Here is a 24,323-nt window from a genome sequence, read left to right as displayed (position 1 = left end):
TGCCAGAGCTATGCTATCGAGCGCTACGAACTTAGCCTGCAGATCTCGCCTCGCGCCCGAAAAGCCATGTCGACCTAGAGTTGGGCTCGGGTTCGACGCTGTTCGATTCTCTGGAAACGTAACAGAGCGAGCTGAAGCAAAAGCGCACGTTATTCTGAGAAAAGCCAATTAAGGAGCGCAATCAGTTTCACACAAGACCATGGCCGAAAGCTTTAACCAAGGACAATCATTAGAACGGCTTCGTAAGCTATGACACGGCACGCATGCATTTCTGCAGAAGGGCAGTCCTGAGGGTAGCAATGATTATTCTACAATTTTTGTCTTGCATCTAGCCTTCAGCGGATGATGTTCCCCTATGACGACTGCACCCACTGGACCCGAAAAGTAATACTCGGGTTAGCTTGATTGAAAAGTTAGTGTCTCAAAATTCAAAATCTCATATTTAAACAGAGCATCGATAAGCCAGAGAACTGCAGCAGCGCCCTTTGAGAACTCCGGCAACTGCGCCTAGTTGCATTAATTCTTTGCCAACCACGATTGGCTCATCGCTTTAACGTGCAATGCTATTTCAATGGGGACGAGGAACAAACAGCAGTGCGGCACGCAAAGAGCAATAGTTTGACATAACCTCCTTGGCGGCGAGTGCTGTTGGCATAAAAGTATGATAGGCATCAACCGCTTCGCATGCCACACAGTCTGCCTTTGTGGAACAGTCGGGTGCAGCAATTTCAGGAGCATGAAAGTTGGTAAACTAGTGTCAAGACGAAGCGCTAAGAAAGGATCAGAGGAACACGACTGCTTGTATTGCGCTGAACAACATGCTGACAAGCTGGGCTTCGTGGCAAGACAGCAAGTGGCGCCTGTTAATACTGTGACGAAGGCCAGTGCGATTGCAGAAAAGCATCGCTTTCGACTGCGACCTCACGACAACGTTGCAATGACGGTGAACTGTAAGTGGGGGTAAGAACTAGAGAACTCTTGCAATTTCCTCCAGCAATGCAACCATGCTTTCACGCAAGAAAAATGTTGGTACTATTCCTAAAGGGTAGCTGACCAGTCTAGCTTAGCTTCTTGCTTTTGTTCATTTTCCCTTTAGTGTCCTTGCTTTCCTTCTGAGGAATGGAACGGGTACATCACAAATTTACTACAAATGGCCTGAACTCGAATGTACATAAATAAAATGGCACTCACACAAGACGAGCTCTTCTTGCAAGCTTTATTTCAAAGCCATTTTTAATTGCACTGCAGCAATCACAAATCCAATTGTTAAAGAATACTCTTTTCTGTTCTTGAATGCATCTGACTGAAAACATGCCACCAAACGTGCATGGGATAAAAACAAGGTGTGATCTTTGACAAATGCTCTGCTTGTAACTGCCTATGTACATGGGCCACGGTCACCTGCATCCTCCCTCAGTTTTCAACTAGCCCTAATCACTTGAGCCACCACACATCAGATTCCCACCACTGCAAAACACACACTCGCACAGTTTCACATCAGTCAACTGATTCCATTTATTCAACAAACCAGATAAAAATGATGCTAGATCATTCTCTAAAATGTCAGCAGCCAGTCAGCATGCACAAACATACTGTGTGTAAAAAGAAAAAAAAAAAAATGCCCTGCCAGCAAGGGGCTCTGCCAGTGTGTATAAATCACTCCTTTTAAGTATGAGTGTCAACTGCAACTGAACTCACTGCACCCAGTGTGTGATGATGATCCTTATATATTTTCAAACATACGGAACTGCTTTGTGCAGAGTGCAAAAGAAACAACTCGTTCTAAAGGCAAGCCAACAATTAAAAGAGGAATCTGTGCACATTATAACTGCAACATACACAGAAAAAAGAAATTAATAGTGCATATAAAGGAAACAGCGAAGAAAGAATGGCCCCGAAGGAACGTTACTTAGGCCCAAACTGCTAGCTACATGCCGGATGTCCTCCCCATGGGTACGGTGCAAACACATTTTTCGGACATTTCTCTTTCGAATTGGCACTTTGACAAATAAATGGTAATACTATGGACCACAGGCCCGGCAAGAATCCCCAAAGCCTTCTTTTAGTCGTGCCGCCTCCTTTGAAAACCCAAGAAAACGAAAATGGCAAGGCTGTGGCAAACACTGCAGACTGTGGCGGTGCATGGAGAAGGTCTGCAAGACCCGTGACATATTCACACATATGTACACTGTTACTATTTAAATACAGCCGTGAAGAAGTGAGCACTTTAAAGTGGCCCACACAAGCATAGGAAAAAGTGTCCGCTCAACAAGATAACCTGCTTGTTCCTTTCAAGAAGCCTCAGCTGTACACTTGCTTAGCTTAGCCTTACGCTCGCGAGCCCATGCAGAAAGCTATAAGGAGAGAAGTGGCTTGCCTAGCTCTGCATTCTGAGGGAGAAAGTCTCAACGGCAATAAATAACACTCAAGCTCGGTAAGGTGAGAAGGAAAAAAAAAAAGATAAGAAAAGGGTAACTGACTTCTGAGGTTACAAGAGATAGCAAAAAAGTGGGGCAAAAACTATGACAATAATAACGTAGCAGTCTTGGCACACCAATGCTGACTCTCTCTCTACAGATGTACCTTGGTGAACACAAAAAACAACAAGAAACACGGATTACCAATCAACAAAACAAGCATGTGTCTACAGCTGCACTTAATGTACATAACAGCCCACAGTTTCATATAATTACAGCACACCAGGGGCAGCCAATGTCATTCATGAGGCCAGGTTCCCTGTGCACAAACTTTGCTCGTGAGGGGCCAAGCCCTGGCAGTTCCTTTTATGCCCCTTTTTTTTGTCCAAGTGCAGTCCTCAATCATCGGATGCTGTCCTTGGAGCAGGGACAATGTGCTCAAGTGTTTACTGCAACCTCTGCTGATGGCACGAAGGCTTCTATGGGCATGCCACAGCCTGGGGATGGCCTGAACACAGAGACTTGGAACAAACATCTGGCACAATGCCAAAGCAACAAGGACTCCGTTTCACCCACTCGGTCTGCAACACTCTGACGGACACGACAGGTTTCAACACTGTGCCCGTGTTCAAGGCAGCACACACCACAAAGCTGACCAGCTACACTGAAATCTCGTAGTTCATGTCATATACAGAGCGCCGTTCGCCAGACGCGGGCACTGCACCATCGGCAGTGGTGTTACGCTGAGGCCGTGCTCCGCCAGTGCCCTTCTCTAGAGAGTCCGTCATCTCCAACGCCTTCACAAATGACATGGGCCGGCGTGGAGCAGCCCGTCCCGGATGGGCGCCTTCCAGCACCGAGCCCTTGCCCTGTGGAGGGGTACCCCCACCGCTCAACCGGCGCGCCGTTGACACACCACCACTCGGAGTCGGCGTGACCCTGACGTCTCCCCGCGACCCGGGTCGAGGAGGATGCTGCAGCTGCTGCTGCCTCACCTCCCAGCCGAGCAGAGTCCGATTGGCGGAAAGGTCGGGAGGTGGTGCGCACGGCGGATAGTTGCCATTAGCCTGGTCCAGTTCACTCTCGGAGACGAACCGGCGGCCCGAGGGACTCGTCCTGCCGCCCAATCGCCGTGGTGCCGATCCGGGTGATGGCAACGGTGGGCGGCGCAGCGGAGAGCCGACTGTGGGACTGGTCAGGCTGCGGGGCGGCGTGCGGCACGGACTCTGTGGCCAGCGCAGAGGCTGCAGTGGGATGCTATTTGAGGGGGCCCCTGCTGCACCTCCAAGGCTGCTTGGAGGAACCGGGTGCTGGGATGCATCTCCGGGCAAGAAGCCACTTCCCGTTGGGCTGAAGAAGTTGGTCTTAGAGCCATGGTGCAACGGCTGCGGTGGTGAAGGCTCACAGTCGCGGGATTGCGTCGCCTCGAAAGTGTCGATGTCAGATGGCTCGACCAAGCCTTGTGACATCTGCGAGGAGGAGGCGGAGTGAGCTTATGTACCATTATGGAATCCAGTTACACATGTGACGAGAAAGCTGGCGACCTAAAATAACCAGTGAAGTTGAGAACAAAAGAATGACGGCTGGCTGCAGAGGCTGGCTGCTCTTAAAGTATTACCAGAATTAACACCCTACTGCCAAATAACTTTTCTCTATACAGACAGAACTGAGGACTTCTGACAATACGCTAACAAAATTCAGCACATAATTCTATCAGTAAAGACAATGACCTTTGCAATGATAATTTCTAATGACTCTCAGCTGCTACTCTACGAGCACACACTTTCACATTGAACGTTAATTCAGCAACCAGCTTCATAATAAGAAAGGTCAATGTGCACACACAAGTACAGTGGACTGAGACCGCAGAAAATATAATGCTCATTTATGGAGCGCGGTAAACAAGAACTTTATGCCATTAGTGAATACTAGTAGGACATACGGCACAATGCATTACTGCTCATGCAACTAGCAATCATGCACAAACACAAGCATACAAATTCATGACCATGACAAACCTGCTAAGGTGAAGTATAGATACAAGCAGCTACAGCTCTCAGCAGATGCTGTGCATGCAACTGCACTTTGAAGTGCAGATTTTTGTAGTGCGATTTAATTCCAGATAAAGTCCGTTTATATCTGGAGGTACGAATAGACTGCTAATGAATGCTGATATTCAAAGTAAGGAATTTTTCATAGTGAGAATTTATGTCTGGTGTCTTCTGCTCTTGGCTCATTGCGGGAAAGTAAGATCTTTAGATCTTTAACAACCAGCTTAAAACTCGCGATCTTTTGGATATCTTACCACAGGCAAAACCTTTTGTCAACCAGAATGTAGCTAGATTAAGCTGCTTCACACTTGACACAAGAGCTAAACCGGTACACCAGACAGGAAAGCTCTAGAAGCTACCAAGATTTCCAGCAATGCAGAAAGAGGGAGAGATAAATACAGTACACATTAGGCTTAGTGAAATTCCATACGCAGAAAGAGACTAACAAAAAGTTGCACCACAATGGCATCTATGGCAAGTTCTGACCTGAAGGAAGTGTAGTCAGCCATGCACATGCATAGACAGCATGGTAAAATTGGTGTATTAGCTACCATCACTCACACTTCTAAGTATACTGAAGTACACTCAACAAGCCATCACATTTATGTAACTTCGCACATAAAGGACCAGAAAGTGATGTGATGGAACAGCAATATATTACCTTTGCACTCGAGCCTTTGCTACACCTATTGATTCATAGGCTGATATTAGGCAAAAGTAAGATGTGGCCCAGCTCATCTGTATTCTTGAAAGGCCTCAGCCACAATGCTTCTAACCATTTCATTTGACAAGCTCTCTGAACAACTCTATATTAACAGTAAAAAAACCTGAACCATTTGACAACTTTGTCATCATTTTTAAACGACTTAATTATTAAACAAAGACCCGCTCTGACAACATGCCTTTTGCAGTGAAGGTAGCCAACCCAATGATGCTATCTTCCAAATTTCAGCAAACGAAACCACTGCAATATGAAATAACAAGCTTGCGACAAAAAGGCAGCGTTTCTTGAAGGGTTAGTTCCAATGAAGATGCATGGCTGAGAATGACGTCATCGGGATCAAAACACAAAGCTAAAAAAAAGGCCGGCCATACATTATACAAACCTACATCAGCAGTTCAACAGCAAGGCAAGAAAGAAATTGGAACAGAAAAAAATTTGTTGGAGGCGAAAGCCGTTTGCAATTTTTACCCAAATGAGAGATATTTCTGTGATATTAAGGTCAGTGACCTTAGGATCACGCAACATTACAAGCTCACATGACCTAGGTGGCGATGTAACGGACTGACAATCACCGCAAGTATGAGCCATTAAAGGCTATCGCCTAACTATTTCAGTGAATGCCAGCAATGCTGTACCTGTCACAAAGCAGCTGGCCCATAAAAATGCATCTGGGCTGGTTACTGGGTGTGCAGACTCTTGAAAACTGACAAAGAAATTTGTGCACAGGGTTTTGCCAACAGCAAGCATCTGCAACTCCCCAGAGCATTAGTAGCAGCCCCAAAATAGCACCCCTGGATTCATATCACAGCACAAATCACAAATAAGAGACAGTGTCACCAATGACACAGTACTCATACTGCACCAACGACCAACGGAGTCTGAGCCTATTTCAATGCCAGCCACGACTACAAGCCAAGCACACCAAGCATGGCCTACACGAACAGGTTAAAAAAACGAAACAAAAAATGAAGAGCAAGAAGTAAACAGCCTACGCAACTGTTAGGCGCCAGGCAAGAAAGCTCAAGAAACTACCAAGATCTCCGTCAATGCAGAGAAAGGGGGAAAAAGAAGGAAGATATAAATGAAGAACACATTAGGCTAGTGAAATGCCGCAGGCAGAAAGAGACTCGACAAATAAGTTGCGCTGCAATGGCATCTACAGCAAGTTCTGACCTGGAGGAAAAGTGTCCAATCAGACAGGCGTGACATTATATATCTTAAGAAAGAGAGGAAGGAAGAGAGAGAGAAAAAGAGAGAAAAAAGAAAATGTCAGCAAGCCAGAGCTCATGAAGGAAAGAAGAAAGTGAAGCGTGTCAGAAAAGTGTAGCACACGTGCCGTTTTTGAGACCAGCTTTTTTGTTTAACCTCTTAACTAAGGCTATTTTTTTTTGCTTTCCAACCATGCCCTTAAGGGTTTCTTCGCCGAAAATGAATGCAGCAGTTTGTCACACACAACAAAAAGAACCCACCTCATATTTCCGTGGAAGCTATTAATGTTTATGACATCTCAAAGTCAAATTCTTTTGCTTCTCACGTTTTTCTCTGTGCGATATACATCTTGACGCAAGATTTAACACATAGGGCAACACGTGCTGTTTTGTCCCACACACTATCTTGGTTCCCACAAGATGTGAACTGGATGGCCCTGACAGTCACTTTGCCACCCCCACCCACCCTCGTTCAGTTGGGGGGGGGGGTATCAGATTATTCAGGACAACCGGATTACCCCACTCATGCTGTCACGATGTGACTGTCTCTGCGTTCAACTGCCATGTTGTTTCACCGCCACAGTGGCCTCCATAGGCAAGCTGGGCTACTGACGTCACATGAATAAGCTCTATGGGCTACTACCTTTTCAGATTCCTCATTATGCAGGGCCATCACGGTGTACCAACCCTCTATTCTAGTCGTCGCTTTCTGAAAAGGGCCTGGAGACACTTCTTCAGCGAAAATGACTAACACCTCGAAAACTGCAGTGCGCCACACTAGAACAATTTCTCAGAAATAATTTTTCCTCAACATGAGACAGGAGCGGACAGATAAAAGACACCTCAACTTCAATTCTCTCCTCTGCTTCCCCTCGACGTGTGCCTCCAGGTGCATTGCCCGGATTAGTGAAATCCCTAAATCCTGCTTGCTGCCTTCAAAGTGACATCATGATAGCAACAATAGAGGAATTAAAAGCAAAAACACCGAGTACCACAAGCTATGTAGGACCATCAAACTTGGCTGAGATTCTCACAGCAGTGCACTCTACCTCAAGAGCATGCTAACTTCCCATTTACAAGGGGTGGTTTAGGCCCATTATCAACATATAACTTCTGTTTTTGTAATTTCACTGTGTAAGATGAAGTGCCACTTCTAAACCTTGATCACAAATTGCTGAATGCTAGTTAAGGTGCACAAGACATGCAATGCAACCTGTGCTGTTTTAACTCCACATCCACATGAATGAAGCCAATCTTGAGGCTTGCAATGCTCGTCAAGGTTTTTGAAAAACAGTAAACCACATAAGTGGGCTCCAATAACAGGATAAGGGTTGCAAGCAGGAGGACAACACTTTCCGAGCAAACATCAAGAGGCCAACAGTCTCATAACCAGGATCTTCAGCAACCGGTTGTGTAAAGGAGAACCTCGTTACTTTGAAGCCCACCGGACCGGAAAAAATGTTAGAATCAAGTGGGCTTTTGAACTATCCGAAAACCAAAACATAACAAAACAAAAAAGCAAGCGCGAAACATTGTTCAACCATGTGAAGAACTTCTGAGTTGCTACTGTTGCATACTACAAAGCTGCATTCGACATTTCAGAGCTATATCCTCCTACATTAGGAGCTCGTTTCGACTCTTAGTTGCCACGTCAATGGTGGTCACGAGAATTTTGGTCACACCAGTTTATACGTTTGAAGAACAAGGTCACGCATCTTTCTAAATGTTACTCAGTAACTGGGAAAGCTCTTCACCTTTCACCGGCATATTTATACTCTAGTCGTTTTTGGTGCACGCAAGAGCAGCGGCCAAGGACATATGAAGTTTGCGGCACAGCGCAGCTCTAAGGTGCATGCACGGAAGTGCTTTCGACAGGAGACTGGTTGAAAAGGAGAGACAAAAACAGAGCAGTTCAGAGGTCTGACCAGACTAGGAGCCGCAGGGGGGAATGTACATTTAACCATTGAAGCACTCTATCTGGGCATTCAGGGGCTGGTACGGTGCAGTCTGAGCACGCCGAATGCCGTCAGGACGGTCGAGCAGTGACAAACTGCAGAGGGTCGCTTTGTCCTGCGTGACGTCACCGTGCCATGCACTGAGTCAGAGTGCTGCCGCTGTCTGTGTGAGTGTGCTTGAAACACTGAAAGGTCCTATTGGTGCGCTGCTTAATGTGAGCTCAAGCGCTGATTATAAGATGCTGCATTATCAGTCAAACTCGTGCGTTCCCGTATCGCACTTCAGATCTTCGAATTAACCCAGCCAGTGCAAGCTGCCGCCTTGAACTATTCTGTAAAATTTACATCACAATTTATGGGACGGGAGAAATTCTACGAATTGTCCGGGATTTCGAATTCGCCAATACTGAATACAGTAGAGGCCCACTGTTATGTCTTTCATGAGACCGCGGGAAAAAAGTGTACCAGCTGGAAGCGTGAAACACATTGTTGCCTGCTGCTTTTTTGTTTTACTTCTAGTCAGGAGAACACGCTTCTCTGGAATCTTTACGGCTTTGTGGCTCTTGCGATTGTTCACATGCACAGGAAGTTCTAAACAGCGTGCAATGGGTCTCAGTCTACCTGAGCAGCTGTTGGTAGAAGAGAGGCAGTAGCGAAGAAGGCGGGTGCACGGAGCAGGCGAAGTTTGGGCTTGCGGGTGCACTTCTGCACTATTTTTTCGAAGTCTGCTTTAATCTTACACAATCCTCGTCTATCGGAACCTACTTAATCGCATTATTAAGCTTCAGATGAGAGAGAAAACCCAATAGAAAAACATGCCCCGCGGTCAACCAGCACACAAATGCATCTCGTGCAGCGCTGCCTGCGTTGCGTTTGTTGCGCCATAGTTTCGCACTTGCACCTCCAGTCGCCTGTGCTCGCGCCACAGTGGCAATGGAGCTGCACCAACAGCCAAAAGATTTGCGCTGCCTGTGTTTTCGGCATCGGCGCAACACGCCACAAGCCGCCGAACATGGCGGCAGCAAAACGTTGATGGAATCTAAAGTTCTGCTTTGGCCCTGTCACCGTTACGCAAGTACTATATGTAGGTGACCTAGCATGTGGGAAAGCTGCCACAGTTGTGGCGCAATCGCCCAGTCTGTGCTGCATGGGTTTCTGTCGGAGCTTGGAGAGGACTAGTTCACGAAAATGTAGCACCCGTTAACGGAACAGCGAGGTTCTACAGTAATCAAGGCTTTACTGTATCTGTTGATGAGCTTGTGCCATCAAGATAGGGATGACTTAGGAACTGCACAGATGGGTCTCTAATCACAGCACTTCACCTAGTGATAACTCATAGAGCCTGTAAGGATTGCACAAAACTGACCAAGAAAGCCAACTTCTTTACAGCGACTACTTCTTCAGTGACGCACGAAAATTCACCTCAGCTTCATGCATGCCTGAAATAGTCTCGCCTACTGATGCACAAGTAAAGAGTAGATTCAAAGACAAGTCTCCTGCCTATCCATTCAGTGCAGGTTGCCATGCACAAAATAATTATTGAGAAAAAAAAACAAAACAAAAAAAAACAGCACGCACACATACAACAGATGAAAGTGCCCGAGTTCTCGATCTCAAAGACTACATGTGTTCAATGCCACTGCAACAATCAACAATGATCTATTGTTCTACACCTAGTCTTTCTCCACAAGACTAATTATTAATACAAACAGTCTGAGGCATGCAGCTACACAGGCGGAACTTATGTGCCCACACCTGTTATTCACAACCACATAAACATTTTTTTCATCCCACATGTAGCCACTGGAATAATTATTTGCTGAAGTTCAGTCATGTAATGAAGCAGTCTGCAATCCAATTCTGTGCATACCACATAACACCAATGGGTGTTGTCGGAAATACCAAAAATATGCATGAGAAGATCCAGCAAAAAGATGAAAAGGAAGGCTCGGCATGTTGATAGCAGCGCAAATCTCAAGGGCCTCGTGCACATGATAGCCAAAAAACAATAAACATCCTTACTCCTCCTTTCCCCAAATCCCGAGGAGAACTGTGACTCATTGCTGAATTGCCACTACGTTATGCAGCTTCCCCACAAACCCGAGAAGAGTATCTCATCGAAAGAGAAGACCACAGACCAGGCACTTAACCAAAAATTATGTTCCAGAGGTGTCCAAAGTTAATTTTTAGTATTGAGCAAGGGGGAGGGTGGCTCCAGGGATGTTTGGGGGGCCCCGGCTTCCGTGAAGCCAGACCTGCCTCAGACTGAAAGAGCAAGGGGCAGAAAAGTCACGCTTGCTCTCTTGCATGAATGATGTACAAACTTTCATTCCTCACCACCTATAGTTGCATACAACCCAAGAAGGCAGTGGCGAATGCCCCTCGAAGGAAGCCCTTCAGCCAATGGCGGTGACCAGTTCTCATGGCGTCTCCCGGTCGATCCGCTGGTGTGAAATTGCACAAGACTGGCAGGTGCCTCTGAGGAATGGGGTTAACTGCAATGGCATGACAATCAATCGACGACGTTGGCTGGAGGACCTCCTCTGAGGGGTATTTGCTTCTGCACTCCTGACTTGTATCAGACTATAGATCAGCAAGCAGTGACACATTAAACAGCACAAGCCAGATCTTCCAAGAAATGGAGGTGCTCTCTTGCAGTTCCAGCCAGTAGGTCCCTAATTTTGTTAAAGTGCTAGCAATAAATGGGTAAAGTCCCATGTAAACAGAACACAAGCACACAGACAACAAAGAACAACTCAAGGGCAGATCCATGCACTCCTGAAGCCACAACAACGAAAGACACAGATAGAATAGGGGAGGCAGACCTTCACCTTGTTGTATGCATTGCCCATGGGGCTGCGCATGTTTGTGGCATTGTTGTCCGTGTAGATCTTCACCTGGTTGTCATTCTTCTTGAGAAGATTGGAGCAGGGAGGAGTGGCTACTGCCTTCTTTGCTTTCTTGCGGTGACTGGCGTAGCTGTGACGAGAGAAAAACAAGACACTCGTCGGGAATGCTTCAGCCAAGCATACACAGCCCCGCACCACCATTAAAGGATGCTAGCAAACCCCCCAAAATCTCTTCATGCAATGGCCTTCATGCAATGTCTCTGTGTTCACATGCATTTGCTTGCTTCAACCAGCTTTCATGCCACATCTATCATCTGGCGTGCTGCTTTGCTTCAGCCTGTGCAGAACTGTAAGTTGGCTCGCAGCTTTTCAGATTCATGAAAAAGTAGAGCTACACTGCACACAGTTTACGTCCGACCTATAAAAATGCTAGGCAGGGAGACGATTCTGCTTGTGTAGGACAAGAACTGTGCGCACAAATTTAGCTAATGACACAGCCCCAAGCCTCACAAGCATTCCTTCCTCAAAGCTCCATCCAGGTGAGCACGTGAAAACAGTGCACACTGCTAAGGTAGCTCTAGGTCCAATGTGAGTTCCTTAAAGAGCGATTTATCCGCCTTAGGAACATCAGGTAGGAAACACTTCTACTCGACTTGGCCGGAGTTGGGCCAAAAACAGATTCTGTTGCAGAATAAGAACCACTACGCGGTGGACCCCACTGTGCACAGATTTCATTTTAGATGTTTTTTCCACTTTTCTAATAATAAATTCAACGCAAGCATATTAAAGCATTTACTGGAGGTTTGCCTCGCGAAAAGTCGCACCGAAAACATGCTTTCTGCTGAACACTAGGCAAGCCAAATACAAAGTATGCACGTCCTGCCTTTCTTGCATCTGCCCACTGTGGATAAATGACCACAGCATCTCTTTTTTCCCTCTAGGTGATTTTGAGAATTTTGAGAAACTGCAATCAAATCCAGTGAATGACCTTTATTCAAAATTCAAGCAGCTCACCTAGGGTACTGAGGCCCACATATAGTATAGCAAATATTGTTCCAACAGCCTCTTGAGAAAGGATTGTAGCCACCTCGAAACTTTCCTGTGACCTGGATAGAAAGAAACAACCACAAGAAACAATGGACATTTATTAGGCTGCAGCATGAAATGTGGCATCAAACCACAGACATGCAGGAGCAGGTACCATTAGAAGCTCAGCACATTCACCAAGAATGACACTTTCAGGGCATAACAGAAGGAATGAAATGGCACTCAACCACGCTGCCTTTTGCAACTCGCCCGTCTCTGTACTGCACAATCTCCACAAAACTGTCGAATATGATGAGTGCTTTATGAAATTCGTACACTAAGAAAATGTTTAAAATTAAAAAGGTGCCACATTCCACGTGTTTGCTTCGGCCACTCCGGCTGAGAGGCTTCAAACAGTCGCCAATGCCGATGCTGGGCCATTTTTTCCAACATGGGGTACTAATGCTCTTGCGTTAAAATAAAAGCCTAAAGCGGAGAAAAGACTTGGTGCGTGCGGAGCAAGATGTGTTCACAGCGCTGTGTTTGAAGATGTTGAAGTGGCTGCATACAAATGGTTCCTCAACATTCAATCACAAAACATTCCCATTTCTGACACCATGACTGAGCAGAAAGCAAAGGAATTTGCTTTTGTTCTTAACAGGGAATGACTTCCGCAGCAGCTCCAGGTTGGCTGCAGAGGTTTGAAGAACGCCACGAAATTGTCAGCAAGGCAATCACTAGTGAGAGCCGTATCATGGACATCGACACTGTGAACAACTGGATTGAAGAAACTTGGGGTGACGTCACAGCAAAGTACCAACATCGTGGTAATTTCAACACAGAAAGATGTGTGTTATTTGACAGGTGCTTCTGAACAAGATGATCGCGTGTCGTGACGAAAAGTCCCACGGTGGGAAAATTAACAAGGCTAGAATATTAGCGTTGCTCACCACCAACGTGAATAGATTGACGAAAAGCAAGTCTCCGGGATGCTTGTAGAACGTGCTTTCGGTTCAGGAGACCTACAGGTCCAATTGAAGAGCATGGATGACGTTCGAACTTATTGCCAAGCGGCTGACGTCTTGGAACGATGACCTGCTAGGTCAAGATCGCAACGTCTGCCTGCTTGTAGACAACTGCTGTGCCTACCGCTGCAGTGCTAGTTTCAGCAACACTGAACTTCACTTCCTCCCGCCGAACGCTACGTCGTTGCTTCAAACTTTGGACCAGGAGATAATCCATCTGGTGAGGGTTGGTTATAAGGAACATCTGATTGGAAGGTTCCTACAGAACCTGAGAACTGGATGAGGCCTAAAAATCGACCTCTTAGGGGCTCTGTCTATGCTCAGTGTGTCGTGGAATGATGTCAAAAACGAAACTATACAGATCTGTTTCCAACATTCTGCTCTCTGCTTTTTCGGAGAAGAGGGAGTAAATTCTTTATCGGGTGAGCTTGACGAAGCCGTCATGGGTCTTGATGATTTGTGGAACCAGCTGTCCGAATTTCCTGGTGTTATTTGTGACCGGGCAGGCGCAGGCGACTTTGGCTCTGCGGACAGCGACGTTGAGACCGCAGGGGAGCTTGCGAACGAAGACATCATTGCAGACGCCGTGGATAATTAGGATATTACTGATGTAACTGTGACGAGGACTTGAGAGCCTGTGCCCACATGATTCAACGTGCTCCGTGCCCCTAACTTATTTCGTTGCTATTGTGCGCCGATGGAAGGCTGTGGTCTCAGCCGTTCGCAGTCCATTGGTAACATTGAAAAATGTGTTCTCTCCAGATAAAGAAAACAAAAAAGTTTACGACTACTTTGCTCTGTAATCTGTGTGCAGTAAGTGGTTATCATAGAAATAAATTTTTTCCACCTCAAAGTGTTTGTATGTTGTTAAATTTACTGCTACTATTATATCGAAATACACGTTATATCGAACTCATAGGTGTTTTTCTGTGAGCTCGATATATGAAAGTTCGACTGTATGTGGCGGCTCCGATGGCCGTCGAGTCAGTAGTCTACAGAGTCACCAGAGCAGCAGGGAACTCTATCGAGATCAATACTGAGATCTCGGGGACCTTCGAGTGGCAGCTCCGTCACTCTTGGATACGAAGTGCTTGCAATAACGCGCTGAGGAATAACATTAGAGCAATACTATCACTGAACAATATGGAAATTTAAAACACACAACTTATTTTGCAGAAGAAAAGTCAGGCCAGGCTGCAAAACACTGCAACAAGCATATCATAGTTGCCAGTGATACAAAAACAACCAACGCCAACTTCTTCTAAAATGCATGAATGCTATTCAGCTTGTACAAAACAATGAAATTAATTTTAAGAAAGACATGACCATTACTGTAACTAATAAAGAGTTTGTTTGTACCCTATTCAGGTTAAACATGTTAGTTGTTTTCTAGCATGCCTGCAAGATTACTGCCAGCAACGGTGGCACCAGAACTCTCTGGTGCGAGATGATGGAATCTCTCGATGGCAATCGAGACTGCCAAGTAGCAGCAGCACAACTCCTTCGAGTTTGATAGTGATTGTGAATCTCAAAGGCTACCGACTCAATAGCTTATTGAAGTGCCTGTGTGACAGGGGTATAAGAACTATAGGAAGTCAAACCAATTAAACAAGCAAAGCATGACTCGTAACGGCAAACAGCACATTGAACTGCACAAACTGAACTGCACTGCAACAGTTGTAAAACGCTGACCTAGGAGCTGCTATTTTCGCCGAAGAGGAGTGGACAGCAGCTCTCACCTGCTCATTTGTGGTTCGGCCTCGGGAGACTAGAACTATGTGAAACCCCGTAAGGCCCAAGATGGGGATGAATAGTATGGTGCAGATCACTATGATGGCCATTCTGGTGGTGCAAAGCTCCAAGTCAAGGATGGTTCCCATATGCGTGTATACACCAACATTTTTTTTTTGTTCCGCAGTAGCATAATGTCATCCCATCCCGTACCTTGCAACCAGAATAAAGACCACAATAAAATGCAAAAGCAGATATAAAGCGAAGGTACAAAACAACAACAACACAACAGTCGTTCCAGAAGGCAAAGTGAACGTGTTTACCTTCACAGGGGGCGAAGTAAATTCCATTTTCATGAAAACGACTGAACCACGATAACAGACAGGACGTAACAGAAGACGCAACGCTTGTGTCTGTGTTGTTCTCTTCTGTGCCGTCTGTTAGTGGTGCTCAGCCGCTTCCATCAATATGCATCGACTGGTCTGACTAAGCCCCCTTCTTGAATCCATAATCATCAAGCATTAACCTTACCAGGGTGAGTTAAATGAAGGCTCAACGAAAGTGCAGCAAGAAGAAGACGAGCAAGGATACGTGATGATGCTGTGGTGACTGTTGAGGCGCTGGCGGTTGTCCAGAATGTACACGAGGCACAGGGCAAAGATGGAAATCATGTGGGTGCTGAGGAATATCAGGAAGAGGAAGAAGTAGCGGTAGTTGCGCCGCCCTATGCAGTTGTTCACCCAGGGGCAGTGGTGGTCAAACGTCTGCAAGGATGGCCAAGAAGAGTGGATGGACACAGGCATCCGCAGTCAAGAGGAAGAATGCCTTTTCACAACAGGCTCAGGAGCTGTGCTTCCAGACTAACTACAGAGCCATCTTTTCACACATAATGACACTAGCATTTCATGCTGACAAACTGCAACTTCAAATTATACACAAACCTCGATTCACAGAGAGCATAACCTATGCATCTTTCGGCGAGGCCGGGATCCCCCGAGGAGTGCCGTGGAAAAGGTACTTTCACGGTTTAACAAAATCTGCAATTTAGAAGAATAATCTGCAATTTCTTACCATTTGTCAGACTGAGAGCCAATCGTGGAATAAGTGCAAGCTCACTGCACATGAAACTATCATGAATTGCTAAAAGGTAAAGTGAAATTGGTGAACGGAAGCTAAGACCTTCAGCAACACTTAACGTTTGTATTTTACAGATGCCAAGCACAATGCATGCGTTATGCTACACTTAAGTGCACCAACAAAAGCTATATCATGTCCTTGAGTCACAGGGCAACCCCAGAAAACATCGCAAGTCACAAGATTCACAAAAAGCTAGTGCAGCACATGTCTGACAGAGCTGAGAGGTTTCTGCTTCCCAGCAGCACCATTGTTCATTCTCACAGCAAAGAAGCTAACCAACCATGTGGTTCTGGCATTGTAAGAGCTTGTCATGCGTTTCCATCACTGCCAAGCTATTTTTTTTTTTCAAGATTCAAAATTTTCCTGACTGAAATTACGCTCGTTTACTTTTTTTCTGTATTACTAGCTTGAATATGCATTTTGCACATCAGGGTTGTAACCTTTCAACAAAGGAGCGTGTTCTAAGGCGACCGCGCTTACTAGAAAGGGCAAGTTCTACATGACGCATTGCTATTTCCTGACTCATCAACATCTCTTCAGCCCGTTGCTAGCTAAGCATCTACAAGAAAGGGCAAGTTCCACATGAGGGACTGTTTTTTTATACTCATCAACTCTCCATTCCTAGTCGCTAACAGACAGTGCTGACACCGTGTCTTTGCACTCCTTCCATCTTGCAGGAGGTGCTCACAGCCAAACAGCACGTAAACACTCAATAAGGCGACATATATTCCCTGCAAGAAAGATTCCTTTCGAAAAAGATTTACTAGAAGCAATGCCAAAGCACCCCGACACAATACCTCTCATGCATTATGTATGGTCTCCACAAGCCTGACAACACCCAACAGGTTAAATATCATGAACTACCCTCTTAAAGATACTAAATCCACCACTAGTCTTGCTGCCAGAATATGTACTGGTGCTGCAAAAAAGCTTCCAGTAATGAAGCACTTCAAAAGGGTCGAGAATCACCTCAAAAGGGCTGGGAAATATGTTCTCTTTGCATTCTAAAAACATGCAGCGCGGGGTGCATGATGCAAGCTGCACAAGAGCCCAGAGAAACCACAGGAAAAGTGACCGCATCAAAACGATGGGCACTTCTAGAAACATTCATTTCCTTTTTACCGCATGTCCACACATTGTATCCAATCTACCAACAGAAAAGAAGCATAAAAAAAACCCCTAACCTCAATGCAGCTGTTGCACACGCTGCAGTGGGAGCAGCGTGGCGGACGGTAGAACTGGCATGTGGTGCACCACTTCATGCGGACTGTGATGCCGTTGATCTCCACATTCTTGTATAGCGGGAACCGAAAGTCATCGTCCTTTTCGTGGTATGGTTTGTCTGCGGGGTGAAAGAAGAACACGGGGCACAAAGCCTTCCATTCAATAGCTGGCTCAAATGAAAAGCCCGTGTATTCTAAAAGCAGCTCTTAGGGTGCTTCGCAGGTGCACAATGTGACCAACGATATCAGCTTGGTCAACTTCAGACACAAGCTGCATTAAAATTCCTCAATTTTGCATGGCCAAGCATCACCAGCCTTTATTTGTCCTGAATGCTGTGATGGGCCTAGTTCCTTCATCTATGCAGCAAATGCACCTTTCTTTTTTTCGTCTCGTCTTCAAACTTAAATCGTCTACAACTGTGCTATCTCTAGCGGCAGAAGAACAAAATTCTTTTTTTCTGAATGACCCTAGCAATAGCATTTGAAAAGGCCAGCGAGAACGTTGGGACGAGGGAGACACATAACACATTGCTCGTCCCAACATTCACGCTGGCCCTCTCAAATGGAATCGCACCAACTACCCCGGAAAAATGCCATTTTGCCAAGAAATAGAACCGGCACATTTTCTTTTCTTCAACAGATGCTAACATAACTGTTGCAAAGAGTGAATTACCATCACCGCTGCTTACATAGACTTGCATAAAATATATTAAGGGCAGTTGGTACAACAATCCTTCACAATTCTCAGAAGATATCAACATTGAAATACACGACTGCACATAGCACAGGACACACAAGATGAAAAACAAACAAACAAAAAGCATAGCAATGCCACCCAAAATCCCATCTGAGCTTTCTGACAGTAAACATAGTCTACAAAGTGGGCAGGGAATGACTACAGATGAATGCAGCCATCTGTGAAAAACAACTTTGCATAACTGCAGCACAGAAATGCAATGATGAAGGAAGGTAAAAGAAGAGCTCTCTTGCGACTTTGCATTACCTGCCAAGGCTGTAAGACTTTTTGAAGCAAAGCCTTTTGCTCTCTCTGCAAAGTATTTCACTAGCACACCAAAATGAGGATTTCATTTCATTACAAAGGTTAATAACAGGCTCGTGGACAGCATTTTTGCTATTACTGCCTCGCAAAAATTGCTCTTCACCCATCCTGAAGGTGAGTCCCCAGCCCAACAAACCCCGAACAGGTATGCACCAAACATTGCCGTAGGGAGCAGTGAAACTACAACTTTTTGTAAACAACGGATATGCCTGGGGTGGCTGCACATCTGCAAACGAGGGAGCATGACCACCACCACAGACAGACGAGAAGACGGGACATGTGCCGTTAAGCAAATCCAAAGTGAAGATAAACCCACATTCACGAGCAATATCCTCGATCACTTTCACAGCATATGAGCGTTGACGAGTGCATTTCTCTTCTATGACAGAAAAGAAAAAACAACAACAAAAGAGAACAGGCAATCAAAAGCGAAAAACATGAAATTAATAAGTAGTGCCTTAGAGGCAAACAAATTTTTTAAAAACCTAAAAAAGCAGGATCTATCGACACCTTATGAATCAGTCTGTGGCTAAATTCTTCATTTTCTTTATTCAATTTTTACCCCCCTTAGCCTGAAGAAGACCCTAATTACGTGCCATTTCAGCCTGTCGCTTCTCTTTGGTCTAGGAAACATAAAAACATTAAGAAAATGTCTGCATTTAATATGCAAGTAACATCACACCAGTGCTTGGGTTTGGTTTCAGTAAAATACCATCTGCAAAAACACACTGATGGACCAAATGCGGAAGAACATTTTACATGTGAGAGAAGAAATTGGTGCTACATTATGAGAACTTGTAAAGAGCATGCAACCAAAGAATTGACCTACCTAACAAAAAAAAAATTTGTAGTGAGCAGAACACAGCAATCTACCAAAAAACGGGACAAACAAAATTAAAACCAATTCTACTTTTAAGATTTTCCATTCGCATTTTCAAGTGGCATTATATGCACACATAATATTAGAAGCAAGAAAGCAAACCAAGGCAAAGATTGATGCAATAGAAAAACATTTATATTGCCTTTCATGCTATGCAACACACAATTCATAGGCCAATTCAGGCGGGAAGCCTCATGATAACACTTAGATTGCACATTCAGCAAGAACTGAATGACACTCATCAAATCAGCTATGAGAGAGCTGTCTGTGTGCCAAAAAAGCAAATGAAAGCAGACACACAAAAAATACCACAAGCGTTTTGAAAATGCACCATGCTCCTTATTAGCATACCATCCTTCATTCCCATTAAAGTAGCTATATTCTATACCAGTGAACATTTTCCAGTAGCTGCAAAGTAAAGAAAGCCACCTGCTTCTTAATTACAAAAATGCCTCACTATTTTACTTTTCATCACAAGACACTTTGAATGTTCAAAGGCACTGGAATAAACAAGAAATTTGTGGTCACATCAACTGAAGCGTTCCGCACCAGGAACATGATGCTTAAAATATGAAGATGTGCTATTTTACAAGATGGTTCATGATCTTTTATCAATATTTTTCCAGCAAAATAATTTCCAGTAAGCTCGAAACAGTTCTACTAACATTTCAACCCATTATCTTTCTGTTGGAGTCAACAATCACATCAAGAAAACAGGAAGAACTCAGCTGATATATGAAAAAAAAAAAAGGAGGGCAGTTGGGGGATGCAATGAATGATTATGGAAAAACCGGGATGACAGCTATTCTAAGCTGCTGAGTGTGTTCAGTGTCTGTAACATGCCCCTTGAGGCATTCTTGCAATAAATAAATTTGCAAAACTAACAAAGCAAAACTTAATCAATGGCCTACTGACAGGGTCCCAACTAATATTCTGATCCGACAAGACCCGAATTGAGCTAGCCCAACTCGACTACAACTCGTAGGTCACTATCTTTAGCTGTTTCTTCTTTCACCCCCTACATTGTGTGGCAAGACTGGCGACAGCAGCGGAGCTCCTCCTGCCAGACTCTCAGTTTGAACAAACTAGACAAGAAGCAGGCCTGAAGATGCTGTCCTCCCGAGAACTGCTTGGCAGAGAGCCAGGGAGAGCCGTACAGGCTAACGTCTTCCCATATTTGGCAGCAAGTTTCAAAAACTGGGCCCAAGCTTGAATATGAGCTTGTGGGGTAGTCTATAGAGATCATTAAATTTACCCATTTTGAAGGCAACAAAACCACTGAAGCGCATGCAGCCAGTCTAATGCCATGGCAAGGCAAGTGAAACAATATATTTTGCATATCATGACACTGTCAATGCTTGGACATTTATTGTCGAACCTCTAGCAAGTGAGGTCAAACCTTATAAGAGCACTGTGAGGCAAAGTTATGGGACCAAACATTTAGTACCACAGAAACAGACAGATATGCGAATCTATCTTTTAAAGCAGGTTGCCATGCTTTGTTTCACTGAGCATTTAGTGACTACCAAGCATAAAAATGACATGATACACCCTCAATACAATTACAACGTACTGGCATGAGACAAGAAATGTGAAAAACAGTAGTAGTTGCTGTAAGGATCCACTAATCACCTTTTGGGATGATGCCAGGATCCATAAAAGTGGCCAGGGAGAAATTCACAAGCACAAAAAATGTCACAAACCCCTGCAAAATAGGGATGCTGTAGTGGTAGCGACCGGTCAACTCCGGACAGCTGCAAGAAAAAAAAAAAAAAAAGCGATTCTTACAGACAGTCTTCAGAACAGCCTTCATCAAGTTTTCATATCAAGGGTTATTCTTAAATGACACTCAGGAAAAATCCATCCAATCTATGTTCTCAGTGAAAACTGATTGTTTGAGCCTTTGCAGTTATAATGATGTTTATTACGCAACTGAAGTAGCCTTACTTGCCATAAAAACTGGGATTTAAAAATGGTATATTTCCTCTTCTGCCACTCGACTGAAATCTGTAGCGTAATCTGTGAAAAGGCCTCAGTGATCACAGTTTGGATATAAATGACACTGTGGTCTTGCCCCAGAGATTCGTAAACAAAAAGAATGTATCGACATCACTGCAGTTTGCTTGTGAAAACAGCTGGTGAAAGAAATACATGTATTTAATTTTTTTACCCTTTCGATCTTGCGATAGCCGTTTGCAATGTATCTTTGTCATTAGCTACCCCACTCACTGTTTCGCAAAATATTATTTACTGCGTTTGGTATGCGGCATAAAAACCAGTTTATTTGTGAGATTAACGATGCAAAATTCACCTGAAACAAAGACATCACCACTAGGTGTAGCCCACTTTCGGTGAAAGCTGGAAGTTCGTTTTGTACACAAACCTAGCGTGTCAGTGGATTAAGCCACGGAAAATCGTGCTCAGACCCACTGAGCTGCACTGCTTCATCGCTCAAAGTAATGGAACAAATGCAGCTTGCTGCTGTGTTATGTTACTGACCACAGCTGCTTCATCAAAATATCGAATTCCAACCAGACATCTTTGTTTGATTTAAAGGAACCCATCACAAAATTACCACCGCTTCAAAAATAATGAGCTTCCACTTCTTGCTTTCTAAATGATGGGTGAGGTGTTATAGCTCCTACCGTAAAAGGCTTGCAAATTTTTATTGCTGTTGCTGAAGTATGGCACTCAATGAAATAAAGAATTACAACTTGTGAGGAGGTAAACAAAGAGCCATAGACTAACCCTGGTGCTTCAATTTGAAGTCGCAAATATGAAGGCGGAAAATACAATTCACGCACTGAAGTGCACGAACAACAAGCTGATAGAGCAAATGAAAACCCAAGGTTCCCCTCCATCAGAGTGCACATGGAAATAAACGTTGAACATTTACAAGTGTTGGCAGACCAGCTAAAGAGCTGTACAACATCTGTTTGCAATGGCAAACCAAAAAGCTCAAGGAACTCTTGGATGAAGCCTTTGTGAACTGCTTTTTTTCTGCTGCACCTGTTGGTCCGCAGGCACTAGCGGACATTTAAAGGTAATGCTGTGCTTGCATGCTTAAAAAATGGAACGTTAACTTTTGGATTCATGACATTATGAGAAAGCTTCATGAAATGCCATAAAACAAAATGTAATGAAAAATACGAAGCCGACAAACGGAACTGAGTGTGCTATGTGAAGACAACTTGAACGACAGAAGCACTACGCTCACTTTCCAAACACTCTACTTCGCAGCAGTGAACCATGATTGCCAGCATTTCATTTATTCCTTGCACTACTGAAGCTTTCTCTTGTCAGGAAACAATCTGTTCCCCTGCATTGTTCGAGCAGGCCTTCTACATGAATAATAGCAAAACAAGAATCGTATCTCGGACGTCTTTCATGGCCTGCCACGATTTGACAAGTGTTTGGAATGGTCCTAAAAAAACCTTGTCGCAAGGACGATGTGGCAGCGCTCACGCTGTCCGAAATACCAGCTTAATAAGCACTGCGAACGACTTATCTGCAAGGACAAAAGTCGCCAGCGTCGTTCCTCGTGCTACAAGCTGTTAGAAGCCGCGTTCCTCCAACCTGCTGTTATCTGAGGAGAGGCGTGTCGTGCGGTTAGCTCACCATAACAACTGCAACGGGCAGCAAGCGCGTTATGGCACAGTAAAAAATGTCGGCTGGACGTTGTTCGCGTGAATAAGGCACGTAAAAAGATTGTGCTTTCGTAATTCCTTCCCACTACACCGCTTTCTGAGGCGAACAAGGGTGCCAGACAAAGCAACTCTACATCGAATAAATGAGTCCTAAGGCGCCGATACCGTGTTCGATGAACGCCCCAGTCGTGAAACTAAGCACCGCCAGCGCACAAGGAACGATCACCAATCCGACACCATTCAAACATCACAGACGCGAAACGATCTGCGGTGTCCGGCGTTTCGGATATTCGAGCTGTCAACTTGTTCGCGCGTGTCTCAGACTGAAAGCCCTGATGTACTGCTTCAAGTGAGAACAAAGCAAAAACATTAACTGCGAAAAACGTAGGATGTCTGGCTAATTCCGAATAAAACGAGTCGCGAAGTTCGAAATTTTGGCCGAACCATTGTGGAGAACCGCGGGCTGCGACCACAGACCACAAAGGACTCGATCCCTTTGAACGCCACAAATACACGTGGGGTCGCGGGTGCATGCGCCCCGCAAATGCTAACGACCTCGCCCATAACGCAGCCTTTCCGGCCGCTCCTTACTCGCCTGACACACTTAATATTGTGAGAAACATCGAAATTAGGCTTAATGAGTCTACACGCAAAGCAGGGAATCATACTCACGGAAACACGAAAAACAACGTTGTCGCTGTGATTAACAGCGTCCATGCGCACGTCGCCGGTAGAAACCTCGTCTTCGACTTGCATTTGGGCATTTTTGTTGACAGTTTAGCCACCCGATCGGAATTTTACGAGTCAATCATAGGTTAAACGCTTGTCACTGAGCAGCTTCAGGTTAACATGGCTGATGACCCTTTGCGTCCACTTGGAGTTGGAGCTCCTCGAAGTTCCATCGGAGAACGACCATGATAGTCTCCTCAGGATCGGACACATTGAGTATGGCTAAAGGTGGGCACGGCCGCTGTACACGAAACCATCGAAACCGTCTGTACCACTACCCCACAAATTTGTCGCATCCACTCCCATCTCCGCACATCTCCGGCAGAAATCTCGCGTCATTGTGGCCAAGCTAGGACGGCGTAACAAGCGCACTCTGCACAAAGACGCTACCTCGTTATTCGCGCGTGAGGGCTCTTTACAGTAACGTCATCCACGATATAATTTGCACAGTAATACATATCACACTAATTAATAAGCGAAGGCATGAACAAAATATGCGTACCAATGGCGTGGCGTATTGGTTCATTCGTAATAAATGAGCACGAGTGGACAAATAGTGCGTCAGTATATGACTCCTAGTTGCTGAAATTGTTTTCTATCATCTTACACATTTGATAATCGAATGACAGTTTGTTACAAAAAGCTGTTTAGTTTCCTTGTC

The 24,323-nt window shown here is 44.9% G+C and overlaps 1 protein-coding gene across 4 annotated transcripts; it reads right to left on the bottom strand.

Annotated features, from left to right (window-relative positions):
* Positions 1 to 1,199: 1,199 nt before the first annotated feature.
* On the bottom strand, positions 1,200 to 24,168 carry Zdhhc8 (zinc finger DHHC-type containing 8). Of its 4 annotated transcripts, none has more exons than XM_077654036.1 (9): positions 23,606 to 24,002; positions 20,919 to 21,040; positions 18,723 to 18,785; positions 17,308 to 17,465; positions 15,578 to 15,750; positions 14,995 to 15,097; positions 12,219 to 12,310; positions 11,181 to 11,334; positions 1,200 to 3,886 (listed from the first exon to the last, which is right to left on the bottom strand). In XM_077654036.1, the coding sequence occupies exons 1-9, from the start codon at positions 23,695 to 23,697 to the stop codon at positions 3,077 to 3,079; spliced, it is 1,767 nt and encodes a 588-aa protein (XP_077510162.1). In that variant the 5' UTR covers positions 23,698 to 24,002; the 3' UTR covers positions 1,200 to 3,076. The 4 variants fall into 4 exon arrangements, with proteins under 4 accessions (XP_077510162.1, XP_077510163.1, XP_077510165.1 ...); XM_077654037.1 differs by having other exon boundaries at positions 11,187 to 11,334; XM_077654039.1 differs by lacking the exon at positions 18,723 to 18,785 and having other exon boundaries at positions 11,187 to 11,334; positions 23,606 to 24,168.
* Between the last annotated feature and the right edge of the window lie 155 nt (positions 24,169 to 24,323).

This window comes from Amblyomma americanum, chromosome 2 (assembly GCF_052857255.1).
Source record: "Amblyomma americanum isolate KBUSLIRL-KWMA chromosome 2, ASM5285725v1, whole genome shotgun sequence".
Taxonomy (NCBI): Eukaryota; Metazoa; Arthropoda; class Arachnida; order Ixodida; family Ixodidae; genus Amblyomma; species Amblyomma americanum.
This window is presented reverse-complemented; position numbering and strand designations above follow the sequence as displayed.

What these genes read in the sequence shown, in the direction of transcription:
- Zdhhc8 (XM_077654036.1), bottom strand. Translation starts at nt 23,697, where the DNA reads ATGCCCAAATGCAAGTCGAAGACGAGGTTTCTACCGGCGACGTGCGCA. An exon ending in ACGTTGTTTTTCGTGTTTCC is followed by an intron (nt 21,041 to 23,605) that starts GTGAGTATGATT and finishes TTTTTCTTGCAG; the next exon opens with CTGTCCGGAGTTGACCGGTC. An exon ending in ATGCATACAACAAGGTGAAG is followed by an intron (nt 3,887 to 11,180) that starts GTCTGCCTCCCC and finishes TCCTCCTCGCAG; the next exon opens with ATGTCACAAGGCTTGGTCGA.